Consider the following 16,301-nt stretch of genomic DNA (forward strand, 5'->3'; position numbering starts at 1 on the left):
TGACGAAAAACACCTTCCCGGCAGCAGAAATTTGGATCCCGTTAATTAATTATTCCCAAAACCTGGAACCCCGCCAGGAATCCAATTTGGAGGAGATCAATAATCACATCCTCCGAAACATGCCACATGTTCCCAAGCTTCCGGAGGAGGACTTCCGCACTACACGGGACGACATCCACTGGACAGAGAGAACAGCTGGCAAGATGTTGGAACACTGGCTAAAACATTTAAACTGAGAATCCCCACAAACCCAAACACAAACAGGGAGGGGAATAAGAACATTATACTGCTGGCACAAAACTTTTCACCCACACCAAATCAAATTAGTTTACTGGACAAAGGCCTATCATTCGTACCGACGGCAAACATTAGAAAGAAACAAAAAGAAACCCTCAGAGGAGAAGCTCAGGAGTTTCACAGAAAGCTGAAACTAGCTGTCTTTTTTGAGGGATCAGAAAACACAGACAGAACACCCTTTATGGCCCGATCCAACTGGGAACCTAGGGAGAGCCAAATCCCGGGTACAATCACACAACTCATAAAAGACAACAACACCCTGATCAAGGCACTTAACCCCCAAACCCATAAAGACAAAAACAACCTCAGCAGAGGAGAGAGCCAAGCACTACATCAGCTGGCAAACAATAAACAAATTGTCATCAAACCAGCTGACAAGGGGAGTGCCATAGTAATCATGGACAGAACACAGTACATCCAAGAAGCACACAGACAATTAAACAACACTACACACTACAGAAAATTAATTCGACCCATATATCTAGACACAGCACAAGAAATATATGACATTATACAGACACTATTAGAAAACAATTACATCACAAAAAAACAAAGTTTTTACCTAAGGGGGGAGGAAAATCCTAGACCAAGGATTTTTTACCTCCTCCCCAAAATACACAAACAGCCTCAGTCCTGGAGTGTACCATATGAGATCCCGGCAGGGAGACCTATTGTTTCAGACTGCAACAGCGAATCCTACAGGATCGCAGAATATATAGACCATTTCCTCACTCCACTGTCAACTAAACACAACAGTTACATAAAAGACACATACGACTTCATACGCATAGTTAAAAACACTAAAATAACACAGGACACCATTTTATTCACAATTGACATAGATAGTCTCTACACAAACATAAACACTGCAGCAGGGCTAACAGCTGTAAAACTCTGGATGGAGAAATACCCGGATGACAGCCGCCCGGATACATCTCTCCTACAACTGTTAGAAATCAGCCTGACAAAAAATGATTTTGAATTCAATAAAGAATTCTTTTTTCAAATCAGCGGCACGGCGATGGAAAAAAATTTGCACCGGCCTACGCTAACATTTACATGGCACACTGGAAGCACACAGACAATTAAACAACACTACACACTATAAAAAATTAATTCGACCCATATATCTAGACACAGCACAAGAAATATATGACATTATACAGACACTATTAGAAAACAATTACATCACAAAAAAACAAAGTTTTTACCTAGGGGGGGAGGAAAATCCTAGACCCTAACCCTAAACCCTAACCCTAACCCTAATCCTCAACACACACCAAATCCTCAACACACACCATAGAATGATAACAGTTAAATACATCACGCATAACCAACAAATAGATTTCTTGGACACTACCACCTACAAGGGACCCTCTTTTTCCCAAACACACACTTTAGACACTAAAGTTTTCTTTAAAGAGACTGACACACACACACTTTTACATAAAAACAGTCTCCACCCTAAACACACTTTCAAGGGCCTGATCAAATCACAATTGCTCAGGTTCAACAGGATTTGCACACAGGTAATAGATTTTGAAGAGCTTTTGCATTGTACTGAATTTTATGTTGCAATCTCTGCTTGCATCTTCCTTGCATCTTCCCTAAAAGATAAAACCATCTCAGCGGGACTTTAACTCTAACCCTACCTAAACTAAATAAAGCAGAAATAAAACAAATCATTAATTGTTGCTTTTTAAAAGTCACCTGAAAAACCTGAGGATCCTAAATGAGCCAATGAAGACACCAAATAAAAGAGAAACGCAAATACTTTATTACCACACAATGTATTCCAATGGAATTACAAAAATACTATTTTAAGTTTACATTTTAAAAGAAATAATATGTTCATCATAAAATTCAATCATAAAATGACTGACACATTATATTGACCTGTTTTACTGAAATTATTATTGGGTAAGCAGACAAAACTATTAACTAAAAAAGGTTTCCTGCTTCAGGAATTCAATCAGCAATTTGTGAAATGCATCAAAATTGGTACAGGCTTTTCAGACATATTTGCAGTAAACAAACACAGTCTGCAGTAACCAGGAATAACCAGATAATCCTCTGAAGCCAAAGGAGTGAAACTGGGTTAGGCATCAGTGTGTTTACTCAAGAATTAAAAGAATTACCTTTAATTCAGTAGGTAATTAATTAGCTTTGTATGTACTGTGTGTAGTGGGTTAGGGTTAGGGTTAGGGTTAGGGTGAATGAAATAATTTTTTTTTTTTTTTTTTTCCAAATTTATTAAAAATAAGAAACTAAGAAATCACATGTACATAAGTATTCACAGCCTTTGCCATGAAGCTCAAAATTTAGCTCAGGTTCATCCTGTTTCCACTGATCAACCTTGAGATGTTTCTACAGCTTAATTGGAGTCCACCTGTGGTAAATTCAGTTGACTGGACATGATTTGGAAAGGCACACACCTGTCTATATAAGGTCCCACAGTTGACAGTGCATGTCGGAGCACAAACCAAGCATGAAGTCAAAGGAATTGTCTGTAGACCTCCGGGACAGGACTGCCTCGAGGCACAAATCTGGGGAAGGGTAGAGAAAAACTTCTGCTGCTTTGAAGGTCCCAATGAGCACAGTGGCCTCCATCATCCGTAAATGGAAGAAGTTCGGAACCACCAGGACTCTTCCTAGAGCTGGCCGCCCGTCTAAACTGAGCAATTGGGGGAGAAGGGCCTTAGTCAGGGAGGTGACCAAGAACCCAATGGTCACTCTATCAGAGCTCCAGCGTTCCTCTGTGGAGAGAGGAGAACCTTCCAGAAGGACAACCATCTCTGCAGCAATCCACCAATCAGGCCTGTATGGTAGAGTGGCCAGATGGAAGCCACTCCTTAGTAAAAGGCACATGGCAGCCCACCTGGAGTTTGCCAAAAGGCACCTGAAGGACTCTCAGACCATGAGAAACAAAATTCCCTGGTCTGATGAGACAAAGATTGAACTCTTTGGCATGAATGCCAGGCATCATGTTTGGAGGAAACCAGGCACTGCTCATCACCTGGCCAATACTATCCCTACAGTGAAGCATGGTGGTGGCAGCAGGAACTGGGAGACTAGTCAGGATTGAGGGAAAGATGAATGCTGGATGAAAACCTGCTCCAGAGCGCTCTTGACCTCAGACTGGGGCGATGGTTCATCTTTCAGCAGGACAATGACGCTAAGCACACAGCCAAGATATCAAAGGAGTGGCTTCAGGACAACTCTGTGAATGTCCTTGAGTGGCCCAGCCAGAGCCCAGACTTGAATCCGATTGAACATCTCTGGAGAGATCTGAAAATGGCTGTGCACCGACGCTCCCCATCTAACCTGATGGAGCTTGAGAGGTGCTGCAAAGAGGAATGGGCGAAACTGCCCAAAGATAGGTGTGCCACGCTTGTGGCATCATATTCAAAAAGACTTGAGGCTGTAATTGCTGCCAAAGGTGCATCAACAACATATTGAGCAAAGGCTGTGAATACTTATGTACATGTGATTTCTTTGTTTTTTATTTTTAATAAATTTGCCAAAATTTCAAAAAACTTCTTTGTCATTATGGGGTGTTGTGTGTAGAATTTTGAGGGAAAAAATGAATTTATTCCATTTTGGAAGAAGGCTGTAACATAACAAAATGTGGGAAAACTGAAGCGCTGTGAATACTTTCCGGATGCACTGTATCTTCAGAAAACGCAAATCCAAGCACCACCCACATAATTGAAAAATGTCTACTGATTTTTCAAGGGAACATTTAGTTTCCATGAATTCAATTTCAAGAACCATTTGGATAAAGATTATTCTCAATCATGCTCAGAGACGACACCTGACGCATACACACCAGCCTAAAGTGCAGAAAGATGAACATGCCAAATCCCAGCCAGCAACTCCAGGCTAAATCTGTACCAATTCTGGCCAGGCAGTGTGGTCCACCTGCTCTCTTAATATCTTCAGTTCCTGGTGACTGTCTCATACTGTTTTGTTTCAGTAGTTATTTTTTAAAGGTTTCATTAATTTCATATACACTCAGTAAGCACTTAATCAACTGCACTTCACTTTCATTAAAAGCATTAGCTAAATAACAAATTATAAATGATTACAAATTATTATTCTGAGAATGACACCAATTAAATACTGTTGAAATTTGTTGAATATTTTGTACTACATAGAATGAGCCAATCACACTAATTTTTGAGAGAAGACAATGCCTGTTTGCAAGTCTTAAGTAAAAATGTAATATATGAATTAAAATGAAGGCATATGAAAGATTCTAACCAGAACCAGAATAAATTTCTGCCCGCTCACTGTCACCATCATGTTACTGCCACTGGTGTTGAAGACATCATAAATGCAGCGATGCTACTTGCTTAACGGAAGACATTTGCATTCAGAAATTTAACCATTTAATACATGCAGTCCATTCATACATATACATTTACTCTAGCAGGTCAAGGTGATTCCTTTCTCAGGGATACAAAGGCAGTGCCCCTCCATGGTGTCAAACATGCAGCCCCAGGTTTCTGAGCCTGTACTACAGGTCTTCCAGGCTGGAGGTGTCCACTCTGATCTTAATGAAGAGAGTGTCATCCTTCACGTAGGCGGCGTTCTTGGGGGCCTCCAGGTTGCCATGGGAAACAAAGCGGGGGAAGCCGGAGGCCACGTTCGTGTCAGAGACGGGGCGGGCGAAGCTGCTGCTCGCCGGGTCGGGTAGGAAGGACTCACTGACGTGGTTTCGGGCAGGGCTCTGGTCCAGCAGGGAGAGGCTGATGGTCTGGCGGAAAGGCCAGGGAAGCAGGGAGTCGAAGTCGCCTCGCATCAGCACCACGTACAGGGACAGGTGTGTACCCCGGCCCGCCCCGTCCCCGCTCAGATACGCCCGCGCGCTCAGCTTGTACCCGCTGCGGCCCGTGTAGAACGCAGAGCTCAGCATCACGGGGGCGTGGCCCCTGCTGGCCGCTTCCTTCCTCTTCTGGTAGTCGCGGATCTTCCAGATGAGCTTCCCGGTGTAGGATGTGGACTCCAGCTCCTGGAAGCGCTCCTCGTTGCGCTGCAGCTGGTCCACATGGATGTCCAGCAGCCGTGAGTGCTGCAGGTACCTGTCCTCCAGTACACCTGAGCAGGAGAGGATCAGCCAATCAGGAGGGAAACAGGACAGGGATCAGCCAATCAGGAGGGGAACAGGACAGATAATTATTCCCATGGAACACCTTGGCTGAAGTGTATAAATGAAGCACATATCAGCATTAATGAATAGTGGGCGGGGTCACTCACCAAGCTGCTCCTTCAGGCCCTCGATGACAGACACCTGCTGACTGAGCGTGCCCAGTGAGCCCCGCAGCTGAGCCAGCTCAGTGTGGGTGGAGTCCTGGCCAAAGGCCAATGAAAGCTGCTTTAGCTGGAGCTGAATGTTGGAGACCCGGCCCCGCTGGTCCTCCAATGACCTCTGAAATGCACACCAGACTACAATACCCACAATGCCATGACCTCGGCAATAGACACCAAACTACAATACCCACAATGCCCTGCACCTGCAACAGCCGCTGCTCCTCCAATGACCTCTGGAATGCACACCAAACTACAGTACCCACAATGCCCTGCACCTCCAATGACCTCTGCAATGCACACCAGACTACAATACTCACAATGCCCTGCTCCTTGAATTATCTCTGCAACGCACACCAGACTACAATACCCACAATGCCTATGACCTCAGCAATAAAGGAGGGAGGAGTGGAGGAGTGAAGTAAAGGAGGGTGGAGTGGAGGAGTGGAGTAAAGGAGGGTAGAGTGGGGGAGTGGAGTAAAGGAGGGTGGAGTGGGGGAGTGGTAGTGGGGGAGTGGAGTAAAGGAGGGTGGAGTGGAGGAGTGGAGTAAAGGAGGGTAGAGTGGAGGAGTGGAGTAAAAGAGGGTAGAGTGGAGGAGTGGAGTAAAAGAGGGTAGAGTTGAGGAGTGGAGTAAAGGAGGGAGGAGTGGGGGAGTGGAGTAAAGGAGGGTGGAGTGGCAGACAATAGGACTCAGCTCTTTATGTGGCCAAACCCCACTGTAAAAAGGGTTAGGGTTAGGGTTAGGGTTAGGGTTTGGGTTTGGGTTAGGTTAGGGAAGGGTAGGGTTAGGCTTCGGGTTAGGGTAGGGTTAGGGTTCGGGTTAGGGTTAGCGTTAGGGTTAACACTGGCTACAGGATGTTCTCCCAGAGAAAGTTTATTAACTGGACAACACACAATAAAGTAGGTCTTCCTGGTTAAAACAGTCTCTGTGTGGTGCTTGGGGAGCATTAAACCAAGAGCAGAATGTTTTCATGTAGAAGCACACCCAGAGGAGACACACCTGCACAGAAGAAAGCGCCAGGTCATCCTTAGTCACCTGCTGCACCGCACGCTCTAGACTGCTCACAGCACTCCTCTGGTCCTGCAGCTGCTCTTGCCCCACTGACATGCCCTGCTGGAGGCTGTGGATCTGTGGAGAGAACAGCCCTGTGACTATGGAGACAGAGACACAGCCCTGTGACTATGGAGACAGAGACATAGCCCTGTTATTATGGAGACAGAGACACAGTCGTGTCACTATGGAGACAGAGACACAGCCTTGTGACTACGGAGACAGAGACACAGCCCTGTCACTATGGAGACAGATACACAGTCCTGTGACTATGGAGACAGAGACACAGCCTTGTGACTATGGAGACAGAGACACAGCCCTGTGACTATGGAGACAGAGACACAGCCCTGTGACTATGGAGACAGAGACACAGCCCTGTGGCTATGGAGACAGAGACACAGCCCTGTAACTATGGAGACAGAGACACAGCCCTGTAACTATGGAGACAGAGACACAACCCTGTGACTATGGAGACAGAGACACAGCCCTGTGACTATGGAGACAGAGACACAGCCCTGTCACTATGGAGACAGAGACACAGCCCTGCGACTATGGAGACAGAGACACAGCCCTGTGATAAACTATAAGCTTGAAATAGTCTATTTGAGATGACTCTGCAGGGTTGCCAATCAGAGAGTTGTTTCTATACTGGGAGAGTCACTTATTTTTGCCAGAATGCCCCCTAAATGAGGGGGGTTTGGTATCATACCTGTTTTTCCAGCTTGGTGTTGTTCTCCAACACCAGGAGCAGATGTTCATTCAGGGCAGCATCCTCATGGACCAGAACCTTCGCCCTCTTTTCCTGCTCAATGGAAAAGGGGACATGTCTCAGAAAGATCCTCACCTGGAACAATCCCGACAGGTCTGCTGAAACCCAGTCTGCCATCACACGGGACCCACTCACCACAACACCTCTCAATACATTATTTAATCTGTGGAGCTGGTACTGGAAAAGTGCAGTCAACAGAGTGCAGTTGGTAGAGAGGAGTCATTAGAGTGCAGTTGGTAGAGAGGAGTCATTAGAGTGCAGTTGGTAGAGAGGAGTTGTTAGAGTGCAGTTGTTAGAGAGGAGTTGTTAGAGTGCAGTTGGTAGAGAGGAGTGGTTAGAGTGCAGTTGTTAGAGAGGAGTGGTTAGAGTGCAGTTGGTAGAGACGAGTGGTTAGAGTGCAGTTGGTAGAGAGGAGTGGTTAGAGTGCAGTTGGTAGAGAGGAGTTGTTAGAGTGCAGTTGGTAGAGAGGAGTGGTTAGAGTGCAGTTGGTAGAGACGAGTGGTTAGAGTGCAGTTGGTAGAGAGGAGTGGTTAGAGTGCAGTTGTTAGAGAGGAGTGGTTAGAGTGCAGTTGTTAGAGAGGAGTTGTTAGAGTGCAGTTGGTAGAGAGGAGTGGTTAGAGTGCAGTTGGTAGAGAGGAGTGGTTAGAGTGCAGTTGGTAGAGAGGAGTTGTTAGAGTGCAGTTGGTAGAGAGGAGTTGTTAGAGTGCAGTTGTTAGAGAGGAGTGGTTAGAGTGCAGTTGGTAGAGAGGAGTTGTTAGAGTGCAGTTGGTAGAGAGGAGTGGTTAGAGTGCAGTTGGTAGAGACGAGTGGTTAGAGTGCAGTTGGTAGAGAGGAGTGGTTAGAGTGCAGTTGTTAGAGAGGAGTGGTTAGAGTGCAGCTGGTAGAGACGAGTGGTTAGAGTGCAGTTGGTAGAGAGGAGTTGTTAGAGTGCAGTTGTTAGAGAGGAGTTGTTAGAGTGCAGTTGGTAGAGAGGAGTGGTTAGAGTGCAGTTGTTAGAGAGGAGTGGTTAGAGTGCAGTTGGTAGAGAGGAGTTGTTAGAGTGCAGTTGTTAGAGAGGAGTTGTTAGAGTGCAGTTGGTAGAGAGGAGTGGTTAGAGTGCAGTTGGTAGAGAGGAGTGGTTAGAGTGCAGTTGCTAGAGAGGAGTTGTTAGAGTGCAGTTGGTAGAGAGGAGTGGTTAGAGTGCAGTTGGTAGAGTGGAGTTGACAGTGCAGGATGTATGATGAGGACATACCCTGACCGAACATCCATATTTCTTATACACACAGTCCGTCTCCAACTCAGGACACTGACTAAAATGTTCCTTCAGCTGTAGGTTCACATGCAATGAACAGAAAGACAGGGGGGAGAGACACAGAGACAGAGACACACATCAGTTTTGTAGCTGGTAGAGGACATTCTTAAGGTCTCATATGATCTCTTACTAATCTCACTGGGTGACAATAATGACACACTAAGCCATGTGACATTGTAATTGACCGCTTTTCACAGACTTGCACACAGCAGATGTAAAGGCTACAGCAGAGAGAACCGAAGCAACTCTTGTGCTCTGTGCACTTAGCTGGAATCAGGTTAACAGCATCATTCATCCTTAAAATATGTAATCAACCAAGCAATATGTTTTACCACTTTGGCATCTGTGTACATTATAATAACTAAATGGTTGAGCTAACTGGTATAACACAACTGGTGGGTTGTCTCAGGTGATCGTCTCTTCACATCAATAGATGGATAGGTGTGTTCAGTACCTTAAACAAGTTACTGAAGTTGTATAACAGGCAGTGCAAACAGATGTAGGCAGTATATAAAATAAAGTTGTTATTTGTGAGGAGAGTGGGAGATGCTCTACATTACCATGTGTCTCTGCATCATCTGGGTGCACTTGTTGGGGCAGGGGACCTTCACCTCGGGACAGACAGTGTTCTCATGGTCCTATAATGAGTGACACATCGTTCTCATGGTCCTATAATGAGTGATACATCGTTCTCATGGTCCTATAATGAGTGATACATCGTTCTCACGGTCCTATAATGAGTGATACATCGTTCTCACGGTCCTATAATGAGTGATACATCGTTCTCATGGTCCTATAATGAGTGATACATCGTTCTCACGGTCCTATAATGAGTGATACATCGTTCTCACGGTCCTATAATGAGTGATACATCGTTCTCATGGTCCTATAATGAGTGATACATCGTTCTCACGGTCCTATAATGAGTGATACATCGTTCTGTTTTATTCAGTGAGGAAAAGGACGAAAAATATGGGAGAAAATATATGGGAGAAAATATGAAACAAAATTAACAAAATAACATTTTACATCAAAAGAAATTACAAGAGCTGCCTTCTACAATAACCAGGAAAGGAACTTGTGTTTATGTGCTGTACTGGCTAGTGCTGGTGATCATAATTACCTTGATGTGGGTGAGTGTGTAATGGTGTTGTATCTTGATGTGGGTGAGTGTGTAATGGTGTTGTATCTTGATGTGGGTGACTGTATAATGGTGTTGTACCTTGATGTGGGTGAGTGTGTAATGGTGTTGTACCTTGATGTGGGTGAGTGTGTAATGGTGTTGTATCTTGATGTGGGTTAGTGTGTAATGGTGTTGTACCTTGATATGGGTGAGTGTGTAATGGTGTTGTATCTTGATGTGGGTGAGAGTGTAAATGTTGTATCTTGATGTGGGTGAGTGTGTAACAGTGTTGTATCTTGATGTGGGTGAGTGTGTAATTGTGTTGTATCTTGATATGGGTGAGTGTGTAATGGTGTTGTATCTTGATGTGGGTGAGGGTGTAATGGTCTTGTATCTTGATGTGGGTGAGTGTGTAATGGTGTTGTACCTTGATGTGGGTGAGTGTGTAATTGTGTTGTATCTTGATGTGGGTGAGTGTGTAATTGTGTTGTATCTTGATGTGGGTGAGTGTATAATGGTGTTGTATCTTGATGTGGGTGAGTGTGTAATTGTGTTGTATCTTGATGTGGGTGAGTGTGTAATGGTGTTGTACCTTGATGTGGGTGAGTGTGTAATGGTGTTGTACCTTGATGTGAATGAGTGTGTAATGGTGTTGTACCTTGATGTGGGTGAGTGTGTAATGGTGTTGTACCTTGATGTGGGTGAGTGTGTAATGGTGTTGTACCTTGATGTGGGTGAGTGTGTAATGGTGTTGTACCTTGATGTGGGTGAGTGTGTAATGGTGTTGTACCTTGATGTGGGTGAGTGTGTAATGGTGTTGTACCTTGATGTGGGTGAGTGTGTAATGGTGCTGTACCTTGATGTGGGTGAGTGTGTAATGGTGTTATACCTTGATGTGGGTGAGTGTGTAATGATGTTGTACCTTCATGTGGGTGAGTGTGTAATGGTGTTGTACCTTGATGTGGGTGAGTGTGTAATGGTGTTGTACCTTGATGTGGGTGAGTGTGTAATGGTGTTGTACCTTGATGTGGGTGAGTGTGTAATGGTGTTGTACCTTGATGTGGGTGAGTGTGTAATGGTGTTGTACCTTGATGTGGGTGAGTGTGTAATGGTGTTGTACCTTGATGTGGGTGAGTGTGTAATGATGTTGTACCTTGATGTGGGTGACTGTGTAATGGTGTTGTACCTTGATGTGGGTGAGTGTGTAATGGTGTTGTACCTTGATGTGGGTGAGTGTGTAATGGTGTTGTACCTTGATGTGGGTGAGTGTGTAATGATGTTGTACCTTGATGTGGGTGAGTGTGTAATGGTGTTGTATCTTGATGTGGGTGAGTGTGTAATGGTGTTGTACCTTGATGTGGGTGAGTGTGTAATGGTGTTGTACCTTGATGTGGGTGAGTGTGTAATGGTGTTGTACCTTGATGTGGGTGAGTGTGTAATGATGTTGTACCTTGATGTGGGTGAGTGTGTAATGGTGTTGTATCTTGATGTGGGTGAGTGTGTAATGGTGTTGTACCTTGATGTGGGTGAGTGTGTAATGGTGTTGTACCTTGATGTGGGTGAGTGTGTAATGATGTTGTACCTTGATGTGGGTGAGTGTGTAATGGTGTTGTACCTTGATGTGGGTGAGTGTGTAATGGTGTTGTACCTTGATGTGGGTGAGTGTGTAATGGTGTTGTACCTTGATGTGGGTGAGTGTGTAATGGTGTTGTACCTTGATGTGGGTGAGTGTGTAATGATGTTGTACCTTGATGTGGGTGAGTGTGTAATGGTGTTGTACCTTGATGTGGGTGAGTGTGTAATGGTGTTGTACCTTGATGTGGGTGAGTGTGTAATGATGTTGTACCTTGATGTGGGTGAGTGTGTAATGGTGTTGTATCTTGATGTGGGTGAGTGTGTAATTGTGTTGTATCTTGATGTGGGTGAGTGTGTAATGGTGTTCTACCTTGATGTGGGTGAGTGTGTAATGGTGTTGTACCTTGATGTGGGTGAGTGTGTAATGGTGTTGTATCTTGATGTGGGTGAGTGTGTAATTGTGTTGTATCTTGATGTGGGTGAGTGTGTAATGGTGTTGTATCTTGATGTGGGTGAGTGTGTAATGGTGTTGTATCTTGATGTGGGTGAGTGTGTAATTGTGTTGTATCTTGATGTGGGTGAGTGTGTAATGGTGTTGTATCTTGATGTGGGTGAGTGTGTAATGGTGTTGTATCTTGATGTGGGTGAGTGTGTAATTGTGTTGTATCTTGATGTGGGTGAGTGTGTAATGGTGTTGTACCTTGATGTGGGTGAGTGTGTAATGGTGTTGTACCTTCATGTGGGTGAGTGTGTAATGGTGTTGTATCTTGATGTGGGTGAGTGTGTAATGGTGTTGTATCTTGATGTGGGTGAGTGTGTAATGGTGTTGTATCTTGATGTGGGTGAGTGTGTAATGGTGTTGTACCTTCATGTGGGTGAGTGTGAGCTGTTGGTGGCAGTGAGGGCAGGGCTCCAGGCGGTGGAGGCAGTGGTTTTTGGTATGATCCTCCAGCTCAGCGCAGGGCAGGGTCTCAGGACAGTCCTGGTTGGGGCACTTAATGATCTCAAACTGACATGTCTTCAGATGCTCCTGGGAAACATATCTGAGCTTTATTGCCCTGCTGCTTAAACCACTGAGAACAGTTCAACTAGAGGAAATTACTCAAACAACACACTCTGTTACAGACAACTGCATGTGTGTGTGTGTGTGTGTGTGTGTGTGTGTGTGTGTGTGTGTGTGTGTGTGTGTGTGTGTGTGTGTGTGAGTGTGTGTGTGAGTGTGTGTGTGAGTGTGTGTGTGTGGGTGGGTGTGTGCATCCAGGACAGGGCACACACACCATTCACTCACACACTCATACCAATGGGCAATTTAGACTCTCCAATCAACCTGCATGTCTTTGGACTGTGGGAGGAAACCAGAGTACCCGGAGGAAACCCACGCAGACACAGGGAGAACATGCAAACTCCACACAGAGAGGCCCCGGCCGACTGGGATTCGAACCCAGGACCTCTTTGCTGTGAGGCGGCAGTGCTACTCACTGCACCATCCGTGCCGCCCTTATTGAAATTACTTATTAAAATATATTTCATTTTAATCTGGCCATCATAATTGGAGGGAAATTATTTATTGCATGAGATTGAATACAGGGTTAGGGTTAGGGTCAGAGTCAGGGTTAGGGTCAGAGATCACCTGCAGATGACACAGAGGAAAGGTGTATGCACAGGCTGGATAGTTGGTACAGTAGATGTCTAAATTCTGTATTTCCCTTTTACAGCAGTTATCTTGAAAAACCTGCAAGGTCAAATATTGAACATATTAGTAATAATAGTGTGATCTCAACGTCATGATATTTTCTGGGTAATCTTTTACTTAGCATCTGTGGAGTAGTTCAATCACTTCCACATTACAGGATGTACTGATTCTAACCCCTATGGCAGTTCACCCCAAAATGAAATGTGTCCACAAAATGCTGGATTGCTAGATAGCACTCCACATATTCCTAATATAGTAGTCACACAGTAGCACATCTTTTAGAAATGAAACCTCACCTCATTAGACTTAATGAAGGCATGGTCTTTGGGACACTTTGCTGACAAGCCGTTTTCCCTGTAGAGCAAGAAGAGCCACAGGGAATTACACTCCAATAAAGGGGCAGGGTTAAGCCCCTGAGCCCAACCCTGGCTCTGATTGGGCACCCAGAGCAGGGCTCTGATTGGGCACCCACAGCAGGGCTCTGATTGGGCACCCACAGCATGGTTTTGATTGGACACTCACAGCAGAGCTCTGATGCAGCGCAGGCAGAAGATGTGGCCACAGCTGGCCTGGTGGGGGTTGATGACCACCCCGCTGCAGCAGGGGCACAGGTACTGGGCCTCCAGCGTCTCCACAAAGCGCAGCGTGTGGGACAGCAGCCTGGAGTCCAGATCCTCAGACCCAAACACACCCCAGTGCTGCTGGGGCAGCCCCTCGTCCTCCCCCTCCGTGGCCATCCCGTCCTCTGCAGCAGACCTGGGAGGGACCGGACAGACCAGTGGACACACTCACAAGCTGCAGCAACACCAATCAGAACTGGAGCCACCCATAATTTGGACTGGGAACTGAACGGAACGGAAGAGAGTGAATTTGTTTGGATCAGGAATTGTTTTTATACCTGCAGCCCACCTCTGGACATTTATTAGCGAATAATTAACATGGGAACAGCTGCAGTCCAACCAGGGTCATTCTCCCTGCAAGGATCTGCCAGCATTCAGGCAATCAACACCTCCCATTGTATATAAAAAACAGCCTGTCAAATTCCAATTCAGAATCTAAACAACCAATCAAAGTCTTTCCATGAAATATAAATTACAACCTTTTGTTACACCTGAAAGAAATCTTCCTACTGTTGCTAATAAAATTATTCCTGGCAAAGTGAAATTAATCTACATACAAGTAAATAAATACAGATTTTACATACCATCATTAAAAAAAAAATACAAGGAGAGATATACTTAAAAAAGACTTTAAAAAACGGTGTCTGTTTTCTGACGTTTCCTTTTACGGAACCGTTTTCTCTCACCACTGTCTGAACAGGACTGCATTACTGGGGTTTACCCTCAGTTTATCCCCTTTCAGTCTTAATGAAACCAGCCATCTGCCTCTTCTGTAGGTTTCAGTTGAATTGTCAATGTATTTTTCAGCTACACTGTGTACATTTTGGTGATCTGGACTTCATCGTACGTTTATGTTTTTAATAATATGATGCGCACCGTTAACCTGATTAATTGACGACAATATGTCAGTATACTTCAGTTTAAGTTACAGGTTTATTCTTGATTGCAAGATGAAATCGTCAGTTTAAGATTTAATGATTAACCTTTACCAGACCAGGAAGACAATTAAACCAAAAGAAACGCAATCCTAATCAATGCATCCGGAATTTAAAAAGTGCCTGAAACGTGCTCCATCTACTACCTAAAGCACTGGGTCAATAAGCGTGAGTTTACACCTGCACACATACATTGGTATTAGTATCCCTCTCCCGCTGATTTTTATTTTTTAGGATATAGTATACACTACGCTTTCTCCTTCATCACCCAGGCTGCACATCGTGGGAAATCCCCGTCATATGAATGCAGCCTATCCACAAATACGGCCAGACGCTTAAATTGCGCATGTTACGTTCAAACACATATTTAACATTTTTATTTAACAAAAGCGGTCTATGCCACTTCAGAAGACCTCTTTCCAGAACATTCAGATTCAACTCAAACAACTTTACTTTCGTTTCGGTCATTGCACAAATGCAGACATCAAAGTGAAGCTCACCAATGTAGTTCGACATTCCTACCTTGTTTTATTTAAAGGTGACGTATCCTCGTTTCAAAGGAATATCCTCTTCAGCAGATTTTCCATTGATCGCAGAAAATGTCTCAGGCTATATCGTCTAGCGAATATTCTCACATTTCAGCAGAACCGTCAGCAGAACTTGGCGCGCGTCCAGGAGTACAAAATGAAAGGAAGTAGCACGCGCACAGAAGCGAAATATAAATGTGACCAAACGACCCCGCGCACACGAGAGGTTAAGACCTCAACGTTAAAATGAACTTACGTCAGATTTAGGAGAATGTCTAGGTAAATGTATTTGTTTCATAACTCCTAAAGTCATTATAATTAACCAAGCCTACTTTAATACAGTCGTCTTAAGACTTGCTTCAAATGATTTAGGCACGAGCCTGGATCAGCCATAACGGTGACATGTGTCAGATGGGCAGATGGGTTCCCCTACTGAGTCAGGTTCTGCTCAAGGTTTCTTCCTGTTCCAGGGAGTTTTTCCTCGCCACTGTTGCCCTAGGTGTACTCTTGGGGCCCGGTTTCTCTGTAAAGCTGCCATGTGACAAAGGCCCTTTGAAAAAAGCGCTATACAAACAAAATTGAATTTAATTGAATTGATGCCCAGTCCATGCCCCTTTCAGTGTTTACATGGAAACAAATACTCATTTTACTGTAGTTATGACATTTTACTGTAGTTATGTCTGTTAAAATACCCATAAGCAATGTCAGAGCACCACCCTATTCAGTTCTTGTCATAATTACTGAGATTCTGTCATCATATCTGGCATCCAAAGCATCGATTATCTCTGGTTCTTATACAGATGTTCACCACTTTCTCACAGTCAGGTTCCAAATCAGATAAAAGGTCCAAACCATATAAACCCTATGAAATTGGTAAGTCACAACAATCCCTTACTCTGAACTGAAAAATTTTCTATGAATGACTGAACAAAATAAAAATGGACAGGACAAACCCGCACTGTAGCATTTTGTCATTTCAAAATATTCAAACAATCAGATAAGCAATAACCCATTACACCCTGAGCCAGCACCTGTTACCTAATCCCACCTTCCCCTAATCATAAATGACAATGAATCACACACCCACACATATACAAAAGAGCAAAGGG

General features: G+C 44.4%; 1 protein-coding gene across 2 annotated transcripts; it reads right to left on the minus strand.

Annotated features, from left to right (window-relative positions):
• Positions 1 to 2,051: 2,051 nt before the first annotated feature.
• On the minus strand, positions 2,052 to 16,190 carry traf5 (Tnf receptor-associated factor 5). 2 transcript variants are annotated; one of them, XM_061231571.1, is made up of 11 exons: positions 15,188 to 16,190; positions 13,633 to 13,866; positions 13,407 to 13,464; positions 13,048 to 13,149; positions 12,283 to 12,447; positions 9,280 to 9,357; positions 8,660 to 8,734; positions 7,369 to 7,461; positions 6,645 to 6,737; positions 5,557 to 5,728; positions 2,052 to 5,397 (listed from the first exon to the last, which is right to left on the minus strand). In XM_061231571.1, the coding sequence occupies exons 2-11, from the start codon at positions 13,845 to 13,847 to the stop codon at positions 4,817 to 4,819; spliced, it is 1,632 nt and encodes a 543-aa protein (XP_061087555.1). In that variant the 5' UTR covers positions 13,848 to 13,866; positions 15,188 to 16,190; the 3' UTR covers positions 2,052 to 4,816. The 2 variants fall into 2 exon arrangements, with proteins under 2 accessions (XP_061087555.1, XP_061087554.1); XM_061231570.1 differs by having other exon boundaries at positions 6,609 to 6,737.
• Between the last annotated feature and the right edge of the window lie 111 nt (positions 16,191 to 16,301).

The sequence above is a fragment of the Conger conger genome, chromosome 2, assembly GCF_963514075.1.
Source record: "Conger conger chromosome 2, fConCon1.1, whole genome shotgun sequence".
In the NCBI taxonomy this organism is placed as follows: Eukaryota; Metazoa; Chordata; class Actinopteri; order Anguilliformes; family Congridae; genus Conger; species Conger conger.

What these genes read in the sequence shown, in the direction of transcription:
- traf5 (XM_061231570.1), bottom strand. Translation starts at nt 13,847, where the DNA reads ATGGCCACGGAGGGGGAGGACGAGGGGCTGCCCCAGCAGCACTGGGGT. An exon ending in CGCTGCATCAGAGCTCTGCT is followed by an intron (nt 13,465 to 13,632) that starts GTGAGTGTCCAA and finishes CTTGCTCTACAG; the next exon opens with GGAAAACGGCTTGTCAGCAA. An exon ending in ACACCAAGCTGGAAAAACAG is followed by an intron (nt 6,738 to 7,368) that starts GTATGATACCAA and finishes TTCTCTCCACAG; the next exon opens with ATCCACAGCCTCCAGCAGGG.